At 55.3% G+C, this 11,142-nt stretch overlaps 1 protein-coding gene across 1 annotated transcript; it reads left to right on the forward strand.

Annotated features, from left to right (window-relative positions):
• Window positions 1-1,149: 1,149 nt before the first annotated feature.
• On the forward strand, window positions 1,150-2,835 carry LOC123446668 (very-long-chain 3-oxoacyl-CoA reductase 1-like). The gene is made up of 4 exons (XM_045123227.1): window positions 1,150-1,517; window positions 1,642-1,930; window positions 2,070-2,139; window positions 2,342-2,835. Exons 1-4 carry the CDS (start codon window positions 1,175-1,177, stop codon window positions 2,648-2,650), a joined length of 1,011 nt encoding a protein of 336 aa, XP_044979162.1. The 5' UTR covers window positions 1,150-1,174; the 3' UTR covers window positions 2,651-2,835.
• The last annotated feature ends 8,307 nt before the right edge of the window (window positions 2,836-11,142 follow it).

Here is an 11,142-nt window from a genome sequence, read left to right on the forward strand (position 1 = left end):
CACGTCAATGCAGGGTTACAAACGATACCCCACCGAGACTCAAGCACACTGAAAGCACGCTCCACATCCTTCCTATCACTCTCCTGCATTTGGGCAAACCTCCGTCTCTTCTCTCCTTGCGGTTTGGGTATGGTCTTCACAAGAGTGGACCACTGAGGATAGATATCATCAGCTAGACAATATCCCTTGTTGTAATGGTGGCCATTGATCTCAAAATTGACCTTCTGGAAGTGGCCTTCTGCAAGCCTTGCAAACATCGGAGAACGCTGAAGGACACTAATATCATTCTGAGAACCAGCCATGCCGAAGAAAGAATGTCATATCCATAGTACCTTGCGAGCAATCCGTCGAACGCCTTGCGGTCGTGCTGGCCGGAGTAGGTGGTGCACGTCCTGCTCCCCTCGCAGGTGACGACAGCCGACCGGAGTACGTGGTGCTGGAGAGAGTCCTGCGGCAACGAACGGCCGGTCGGAGGAGGTGTGGTACGGCGCGGCCGGAGAGGGTGGCGGCGGCCGCTATGCCGTGCGGGGGGAAGGAGGTAGAGAAAGAGAAGAAGGGGAGGTCTGTGTCCCTGACGGGCGGGCCAGGGCAGTACAAAGGTACGCTCCGCTCGCATCCGTGCGTGTCTGTTCGACCGCAAACTCGATCCAAACTTAGGTAAAAAATGGGTCGAAAGCAAACAGAAAACGGACGACGGTTCATTTGCGGGCATTGGAAGGCTTGCTTTGTCCGTTTATCGCCAAACGGACGCGGACGGATAAAATGGGGTCGCGCGTTGAAAAAAAAAACTTTAGTCTTGTCAATTTCCTTACTATTTGTTACAAATTGCTGCTGAGGTGATTTTCGTATACCAAACTGTACAAGCATGTGGCCATGTTACTGCAAGAGCACGCACACAGCCATGCCGAACTGAATGGATGTTATTGATGAAAATCTTGTTAGATTCCTCTATCATTGTTTCGGAAGCCGCCACCACATTGCATTAACTGGGAACGAGAAAGTATGCTGGCATGATCATCGAAAGGGGGCTTCTTCCATGTTATTCTAACAAATTGAAGGCTGGTAGCTGGCGTGCCTAGTGGACAGTCATCTGGACCGTAGCTACTGCCATATAACAGTATAACACTGCCACCAACGACGTGTCAACGAGGGTGAGGAGACAAGCGAGTCGACAATGGCTTACGTCCAGCAAGCGCCGGCATGGTTTCTCTGGCTGGCCTCCCTCGGCGCGCTATACGTCGCGGCATTCTTGTCTCGCCTCCTCGTCTACCTCGCGCACTGCCTGCGCCGTCCTGAGGACCTCCGCCTGCGCTACGGCACGTGGGCCGTTGTCACCGGCCCGACGTCTGGCATCGGCCGGTCCATCGCCCTGGAGCTTGCACGCCGGGGCATCAACCTTGTTCTGGTTGACCTCAACGCCGACAATCTCCACGAAGTCTCCGGCACGATCATGTCTCGTCACGCCGTGCAGATCATGGCCGTGGTATTCGACCTCTCGGTCGTCTCCACTCCTAAAGGTAATTAAGCATGCATCTTCTCAAGCATGATTTAACTCATGATATAAGACTAGGAGCGCATAGGAACAAACACTTGAACTTGACTACCGTCGTCGTCATGCATCGACCTGTGGCATGCATGCAGGTGACGCGGCGTTGCGGCGGCTCCGGGATGCCGTGAAGAAGCTGGATGTGGGGATTCTGGTGAACAACGCCGGGGTGGCGAAGCCGGGTGCGGTATTCCTGCATGAGGCCGACGTGGAGGCGTGGGTGAGGATGATTCGCGTGAACCTGTGGGCGGTGACGGAGGTGACCGCCGCGGTGCTGCCCGGGATGGTGCAGCGGGGCAGGGGCGCCGTCGTCAACATGGGCTCGGCGTCGTCGGAGGCCATCCACTCCTTCCCCCTCCACACCATGTATTCCGCCACCAAACGGTACGTACGTATAATGAAGCAAGCATCCATGCATTTGCAAATCTTAATCTCCAACTCATAAAACGTTCTATATGCTCGTAAGTGAGAGTGGCTTGTGTTTTCCGCATGTTGAAAATTTTGGTGCATTTCGACCGAGCAGGTACGTCGCTCAGTTCTCCAGGAGCCTTTACGTTGAGTACAAAAGCAAGGGGATAGATGTCCAATGCCAGGTACTCCAGAAACGGCTCCAGAAATGATTCCATCGGAACGTGGTGGGGCTGGATTAACGACGCCGTGTCCTCTAAACATTGCACATGCATGCGTTCTTGCATGATGCAACTATGCAAGTGGCGTGAAGTCGAATCAATTCGATGCACGTACTACTACGACCGTTTTTACGAGCAGTAAAAGAAGTCGTTTAATCTCGTGCAGGCGCCGTTCTTCGTGGCGACAACGATGGCTTCGGGCTTCGTCGCGACCTGGCGGCCCTCGGCGTTCGTGCCCACCGCCAACGCCTACGCGCGCGCGGCTGTGGGCTGGATCGGGAAGGGCGGCCCGCTCTGCGTGCCCAACCTCAGGCACCGGCTCCTGGGGTGGCTTCTCGCCGCCGTGCCAGGCGGCGTGCAAGACTGGGTCTGCCTGCACGAGAACCTGCGGCAGAGAAAGATGCTCCGGGCAGCAAGATCGCTGAGGGCGTCAGCGTGCAGGCCGCATGGACATGTGATGCCATCGATTGAGTAGTAGGGACCCAGCATTGGTTTAGAAATTCTCAGGATTGTAATGCGTGTCAGTTATTTTATTAACTGAAAGGGATGGATGGGGGCACGCAGTTAAAAAGACAAATCATGACTGGTAGAAATACGATGGATTTACCATATTATTTTACTAGCATAAATAATAGATAAATCATAATCATATAACAATTATAAAACAAGTCATGCAATCATACAGAGAATATGCAAGTAGCATTTGAAGTGCTAAGTAGGAACGAAACATATCTAGAATAAAAAATAGACCAAGAAACTGTGACAAAAACTCAAAGAAAAAGAATACGAAGACGTACTGAGTTGCAGCAGCAACAGTAGTGGGATTAGCGTTGACGTCGTCTGTCGGAGGGATAACCTCGGGGTAGGCTCAGCGAGCCTCCTCCTTTACCTTCAGCCAAGAAGGAATAATCAGAATAATTCTACAAAGCCCAAGTCCCGTGGCCGACTAGGAAGCACCTGCCGGTTGGGGAGCGAGGCGGCCAACTCTCTGACCGGCGAGGAAGCACCTGTCGGCTAGAGGCGAGACGGCTACCTCCCCCCTGGCCGCCTAGGCTAAGCCAGCTGGCTAGGGGCCAGGCGGCTAGTCAAGCGACTAGCCGACTAGGAAGCACAAGTCACATCAGGCCGTAGGTCATGACGAGACCCTACGACTAAAGGTGGCTCGTGTTAGCAAAGGTACTGGATCGGGATGCACGGTAGGTACAACGTCAGCGGCGTGGGAACAGTGGATACGGCCGTACTGCTTGCCAATGACGAATCTCGCTGGACGACGTCGGACGTACCACACATGTCCTGCGTCAACCTTACGCGAGAGCCTTATTGGCTAGCCGACGGGTCCCACAGCCAGACGAGACCTCGCAGCCGGCGAGCCCCTCCAGCGACAAGACAAGACCCCGTGGGCCCCTGGCCAGCCGGCGAGGCTGCCAGCCGGGTCCAACTCTTGTACCTTTTATCCATATTGTAGGTCGGTGGGTTCGTCTATAAAACCCCCCGGCCCCCTCCATGCAGGGGGTCGGTCAACTCAGCACCCACATCAACCACATAGGAAAGGCAGACGCGAGCCGACAGCTCCTTCTTCCTCCTCTGCAATACAGCTCCAGGAGCACTTTGTAGTCCCATTCATACATCATACACTCCGGCAGGATTAGGGGTGTTATCTCTACAGAGAGCCCTGAACCTGGGTAAATCGTGCGTTCCATGCTTGTACCAACCTCGTTCCCAGCGTCCTCCGATGCCACTTTGGTTCCCACCATCTTTAGCCTACCCATGGCTTATGTTGTGAGTAAACACCGATATTTGGCGCCCACCGTGGGGCCGTCCGCGGCATCAGATGGCTTCACACGCTGGGCGGGGCCCTGCTCTTACACTACCGGATGCATCGTGTCCGGACCGATCTACATGCCCGTGGAGCCTGCCTTCGATGAGGCTTCACCGATGACGATCGACGTCCCAGTCTGTCATACGGATTCGGACGGGGAGTCCGACGACGAGTCGCTCCCCAGCGCCGTAGTCGCTGTTATGGAGAATCTCAACGTTCTCTTTAGCGATCTGCGTCTCGGCGACGGTCCTCGCTATCCTGGCGAGGACTTCGATGTTGAGGCATTATGCGCCAGCTTCAGTAGACTCTCTACCGCTGAGACGCCTACGTTCGACGTGTACCCGAGCAATGTACTCGTCTTCAACGGTCCTCCGTCGTCTTCGGGGTTCTTCACCCCGTATCATGTCGCCACCGTCTCCAACATCGTGAAGATGATGGTCATCGGCGCTGGCACCAGCACGGCTCATGGCAAGGCGTCAGCAGACGCTGGTGAGCCTGCTGCTGTCACCGCTGACACTCTTCAGGCCGCGCTTACCGGCCTGAAGACGCCCATCTCCACCTCCACAAACCCCACCGATGCACGGGACTCGCTGGAGGAGGCTCGCGCGTAGATCTTGGAGGAGGGCATTGCCATCGCCTCGGCTAAACGCCGGATGGAGGCCACGTAGCGCGAGTATAACTCCGCTTACGGCCTCACTCCGGTTTCGGAGGCCCCTAGCCGGCTCCGCTCGGTCCGCGGCCGCGACCGAGTCATCGCCGAAATTCTAGGCGGCAAGCAGCCCATCTATGAGACTCCTGTGGCCAACTTACGAGCGGCCCGCGTGGCCATGGCAGAAATGCCAAGCTTGGAGGGCGAGGAGCACGCCTTCCAAGAGAAGCGGGTCAAGGATCTCCTTGACGCCGCCAACGAGCAGCAAACACGGCTTGACCCCGGTCAAGCTCAGTCGGAGTCTCCGGGACCCAATCCCGGAGCGCGCCGTAACCCCAGTGGTCATCAGCAAGCCGAAGGATTTTCCTCGCATCGCACTTCCGGCCGGAAGGGCGAGGGCAGCCACGACAGGTGTTCTCAGCGCCGGAGCGAGCATACTTCGAGTCGGCATCGCGAGGATGATGAGAGTGATTCGGTATATGAGGTTCCTTGTCCGGGGAGGACCCGTGCTACCGGCTCACAAGGTGCCCTTCCGATCGCGACTCGGATCGGCGCTCGCGTCCCCCAGGGTGACCACGACGCCCGCAGGCGTCTCAACGCCCTAACACAGTCAGCTCTTCTGGAGGAGGACGGTCCCATTGGTCCGGCCTGCTTCGGCCCCCGGATCCAAGGGGAGCCGTTTCCCTGAGGCTTCACGCTGCCTCGGGACACTCCCAAGTACAAGAGCACCGCCAAGCCAGAGGACTGGCTGATCGACTACACCACCGCTGTTGGCATTGCCAGGGGCAACAAGCGCGTAGCAGTCTGCTACGTGCCACTCATGCTGGCCGGCTCGGCTCGGACATGGCCTAACAACCTTCTAGCCGGCAGCGTCAACTCCTGGGTTGATTTCGAGGAGGCGTTCGTCCGCAATTTCACCGGCACCTACAAACACCCTAGCCGGCCTCGCGAGCTGGGCATGTGCGTCCAGAGGCCCGACGAACCCCTTCGCGACTACGTCACGCGCTGGACGGAGATTCGCAACTCCTGCGAGGGAGTGCATGAGGTACATGCCATCTAGTACTTCATCGACGGCTGCCAAGACGGCACTCTCCTCAAGCACAAGCTCATGTGCTCCGAGCCAACCTCTCTGGCGCCGCTCATGGCCAAGGCGGACAAGTACGCCGCGGCCGACTCCGCAATGCGGGTCAAGGTGACCGCTTTGGACAAGGTTGTCCCCATGCCGGCTACTCCCAAGCCGGCTGGCGACAATCGAGGCGGCCAGAACAACAACAAGCTCAAGGAGGATCAGCTAGATTTGCGCTCCAACAATAAGCTGGTAGCCAACGTGGAAGGAGAGGCGCGAGCTACTCAGGCCGGCTCCCAACGGAGGCGGACCAACTCGCAGCCCAAGCAGTCCTTCGAGCAGATGCTTGATGCGCCCTGCAAGATGCATTCCGGGGCGAAGCCCTCTACCCACACCCTTTGAGAGTGCAACTTCGCACGACGATTGTCGCAAGGGGAGGGCCTGCCGGCTGCCCCAGGTGCACATGCAGCGCCTCATGCTCCGGCTCCCGGTCCAGGTCCGGCTCAACCACCGCCACCTCACGACGACGGCCATCTTCACGACGACTACCCCCATCAATACGAAGCATTTGTCATCTTCACCAGTGAAGGCGACGACAAACACAGCCAGCGTCAGCGCGAGCGCGAGGTGAATGCGATGGTCCCCTTGGTTCCCCAATACATGCATTGGTCTGAAAAGCCCATCACATGGAGCCGGGTTGACCATCCTGCGGTGATGCCAAACCCTGGCTCATACGCACTCGTCCTCGACCCCACCTTCGCCTCCCAGAGGCTCACCTACCGGTTCTCCCGGGTGTTGGTCGACGGCGGCAGCAGCATCAACATCCTCTACCTTGACACCCTCCTCAAGCTCGAGCTCAAGGAGAAGGACGTCTTGCCAACCATCACTGTATTTCCACGGCATCGTGTCGGGATAATCCTGCTCGCCGATCGGCAAAATCTAGCTGGACGTCCTTTTCGGTGACAAGGCTCACTTCCGCCTTGAGTCCATATGGTTCGAGGTGGTGGATCTCAGCAGCCTGTATCATGCCCTGCTGGGCAGACCGGCTCTGGCCAAGTTCATGGCTATCCACCACTACGCCTACTTGAAGATGAAGATGCCGGGTCCAAAGGGCATCATCACCATTGCTGGCGACTACAATAAGTCGCTCGAGTGTGCACAGGACAACAACCGCCTCGCGGACGCCATGGTGATTGCTGAGGAGAAAAGGCAGATTGAGCGGCTCGTGGCTCAGGCTACCGAGCAGCCGGCGATCCCTACCCCTCCATCCCAGTCGGCCGGCGAAGGCTCCTTCAAGCTGGCTAAAGAAACCAAGCAGGTGCCACTCAACCCTGCGAACCCTAAGCAGTGCATCACCATCGGGGCTGGCCTCAACCCTAAATAGGAAGGCGAGCTTGTCGACTTCCTCCGTGAGAATCGAGACATCTTTGCATGGTCCCCCAAAGACATGCCTGGTGTTCCGAGGACGTACGCCGAGCACAAACTTCACGTGCGACCGGATGCAAAGCCGGTGAAACAACCTTTGCGCCGCTTCGCCGAGGGAAAGCGGCGCACAATCGGAGAAGAGATTGCCAGGCTCCTTGCAGCCAGCTTCATCATGGAGGTTTTCCACCCGGACTGGTTAGCCAATCTAGTCTTGGTGCTGAAGAAGAACAACACCTGGCGAATGTGTATCGACTACACAAGCATGAATAAGGCATGCCCGAAAGACCCTTTCGCCTTGCCCCGAATAGATCAAGTGATCGACTGCACAGCCGGCTGCAAACTGCTATCGTTTCTGGATGCTTATTCAGGCTACCATCAAATCAAGCTGGATCTAGCTGATCGCCTGAAGACCTCCTTCATCACGCCCTTCGGGGCCTACTGCTACACCACCATGATGTTCGGTCTGAAGAACGCTGGTGCGACATTCCAACGCTGCATGCAGCAGTGCTTACTGCCACAGATTGGCAGAAACATCCACGTCTATGTGGATGACTGATACGTCTCCGTCGTATCTACTTTTCTCAACTCTTTTGCCCTTGTTTTGGACTCTAATTTGCATGATTTGAATGGAGCTAACTCGGACTGACGCTGTTTTCAGCAGAATTGCCATGGTGTTGTTTTTGTGCAGAAAAAAAAGTTCTCGGAATGTCCTGAAAATTTACGGAGAAAAATATTTTTCTGGAATAAAAGAAAAATACCTGTGCAAAATCCATCGGAGGAGGTGTGCCAGTGGGCCACAAGCCTGTGGGCCGCGGCCACCCCCCTAGCAGCGCCGTGAAGGCTTGTGGGGCCCACGTGGCACCACCGCCCCCAAACTCAGCTCTATATCTTCCGTCTCGCCCAGAAAAAAATCAGAGAGAAGGTTTCATCGCGTTTTACGATACGGAGGCACCGCCACCTCCTGTTCTTCATCTGAGGGCAGATCTGGAGTCCGTTCGGGGCTCCGGAGAGGAGAAATCGTCGCCATCGCCATCATTAACCTTCCTCCATCGCCAATTCCATGATGCTCTTCATCGTTCGTGAGTAATCTCATTGTAGGCTTGCTGAACGGTGATGAGTTGGATGAGATCTATCATGTAATCGAGTTAGTTTTGACGGGGATTGATCCCTAGTATCCACTATGTTCTAGATTGATGCTGCTACTACTTTGCCATGCTTAATGCTTGTCACTAGGGCCCGAGTGCCATGATTTCAGATCTGAACCTATTATGTTGTCGCCAATATATGTGTGTTTTAGATCCTACCTTGCAAGTTGTAGTCACCTACTATGTGTTATGACCCGGCAACCCCGGAGTGACAATAGCCGGAACCACTCCCGGAGATGACCATAGTATGAGGAGTTCATGTATTCACCGCGTGTTAATGTGTTGGTCCGGTTCTTTATTAAAAGGAGAACCTTAATATCCTGTAGTTTCCATTAGTACCCCGCTGCCATGAGAGGGATGGACAATAGATGTCATGCAAGTTCTTTTCCCTAAGCACGTATGACTACATATGGAATACATGCCTACATTAGATTGACGAACGGGAGCTAGTTACATATCTCTCCATGTTATAGCTGTTACATGATGAATCACATCCGTCATACTCATCCATCACCGATCCACGGCCTACGAGTCTTTTACTACTGGTCCTTGCTACGTTACTTTGTCCAGGCTTGTCCCTTGCTACAAAAGGGATTGGGCCACTTTGCTACTAATGTTGCTACTGCTCTTACTCTGCTCCTGCTGCTACTGCTGTTCCTTGCTACTTTTCTATTACTTGTTGCAAGATCCTTTTTCGACACCGTTGTCAGGGAGAAATATTTCTCGGTCCACATGCAATTACTGGCGCCATTGATACAACCGTTAAGAATAGTCTGCCGTCAACAGATCTGTTTCTGACACCGTTGCTATCATACTACTTTGCTACTGATACTTTGCTTGCAGACACTAATCTTTCAGGTGTGGTTGAATGTGACAAACTCAGCTGCTAATACTTGAGAATATTCTTTCGCTTCCCCTTGAGGAGAATCAACAAATTTGGGTTGAATACTCTACCCTCGAAAACTGTTGCGATCCCCTACACTTGTGGGTTATCAATGACATCGTTGTCAAGACCAAGCAGCACTTCAACCTCCTTGACAACTTGTGGGAGACATTCGCCAACCTGCGCGAATACAAGATCCGGCTCAAACCAGAGAAGTGCGTCTTTGGGGTTCCAGGAGACAAGCTCTTGGGGTCCTTCGTGTCCGCTCCCGGCATCGAGGCGAACCGTGAGAAAATTAGCACCATCGAGCGGATGGTGAAGTCGGCTCGAATCCTAGACGTCCAGAAGTTCGCCGGCTGCCTGGCATCCCTTAGCCGGTTCGTCAGCTGGCTCGGCGAGAAGCCCCTTCCACTCTATCAGCTCATGAAGAAGACAAGAAGTTCGAGTGGAACGACCAGGCGGACGAAGCCTTCCGCGACCTCAAGCGGGCCATCTCGAGCCTGCCAATCTTGGCAGCGCCGGCTGAAAGGGAACCCATTCTCATATACATTGCAGCGACCACTCGCGTGGTTAGTGTAGTGCTGGTAGTTGAGCGCAAGGAGGAGGGCAAGGTACTATTAGTGCAACGCCCTATCTACTATCTCAGCGAGGTCTTGTCCGCCTCCAAGCAAAACTACCCCACTACCAGAAAATGTGTTATGGTGTTTACCTTGCCGCAAAGAAGTTGAAGCAATACTTCCAAGAGCATGCCATCACTGTGGTGAGCACTGCTCCACTTTCAGAAATCATGGGCAACCGTGACGCGACTGGCCGGATCGCCAAGTGGTCCATCTGCATGGCTGACCACAACATCCGCTACGAGCCTCGCACTGCCATCAAGTCTCAGGTGGTGGCCGACTTCCTTGTCGACTGGGCTGAAACCGAGTTTGAGCCGCCGCCTCCAGATTCCACTCATTGGTGGATGCACTTTGATTGCTCGAAGATGCGAACTGGTCGGGGAGCTGGCATCGTCTTGACGTCTCCAAAAGGAGACCAGCTCAAGTATGCTTTCCAGATTCACTTCGCCGCATCCAACAACATCGCCGAGTACGAAGCGCTCGCTCACGGCCTTCGGCTTGCTTAGGAGATTGGCATCCGATGGCTCCTTTGCTTCTTCGACTCGTACCTCGTGGTGTAGCAAGTCTCTGGCGAATGGGACGCTAGGGACGCCAACATGGCGAGCTACCGCTTCCTCATCCAGCAGCTCAACGACCCTTTCGAGGGTTGTGAGTTCCACCACGTTCCCAGGGCGGACAACGAGGCGGCTGATACATTGGCCAAGATTGGCTCCACAAGACAAGCCATTCCAGCCGTCGTCTCCCTCGAGCAGCTGCACAAGCCTTCCATCAAGCCGTCTCTAGAGTCGGCATCAATTTTTGTGCTGGCTGATCCCTCGGTGTAAGCGTCGTCGACTATGCCGGCTACAGCTCCTGTGCCGGATACGCTTGCTCTGCCGACTCCAATTGCGGCATCGGCTACAACCACTTCGCCGGCTACAACTACTTTGCCGGCTACAACAACAAATCCGGCTCTGCTAAGCCTCGAATCTTGTCGTCTCGACACCCAGTGGGTGGACGTCATGGAGGTAGACGACAAGCCGGCTGCCACGACGGCATCAGAGACAGAGAGTCTCGAGCTTGCGACTACATCGTCAAGCGCGGGGGCTGCGGAAGCCCCCGACACTCAGGTCAAGACGGAGCCAACCCTTGTGTCGGCTCCGTCATGGGCTCAACCCATCCTGGCCTTCCTTCTTCACGGAGAGCTTCCTCAAGAGGAGGCGGAGACAAGGCAGATCCAGCGCCGATCTACAGCCTACGCCATCATCAATCGCGAGCTGGTCCGGCATAGCGTGACTGGCGTGTTCCGGCGCTGCGTCGAATCATAAAAGGGATAGGAGAACCTCAGAGACATTCACCAGGGGGAGTGCGGGCATCATGTCGC

Source organism: Hordeum vulgare, chromosome 4H (assembly GCF_904849725.1).
Source record: "Hordeum vulgare subsp. vulgare chromosome 4H, MorexV3_pseudomolecules_assembly, whole genome shotgun sequence".
In the NCBI taxonomy this organism is placed as follows: domain Eukaryota; kingdom Viridiplantae; phylum Streptophyta; class Magnoliopsida; order Poales; family Poaceae; genus Hordeum; species Hordeum vulgare.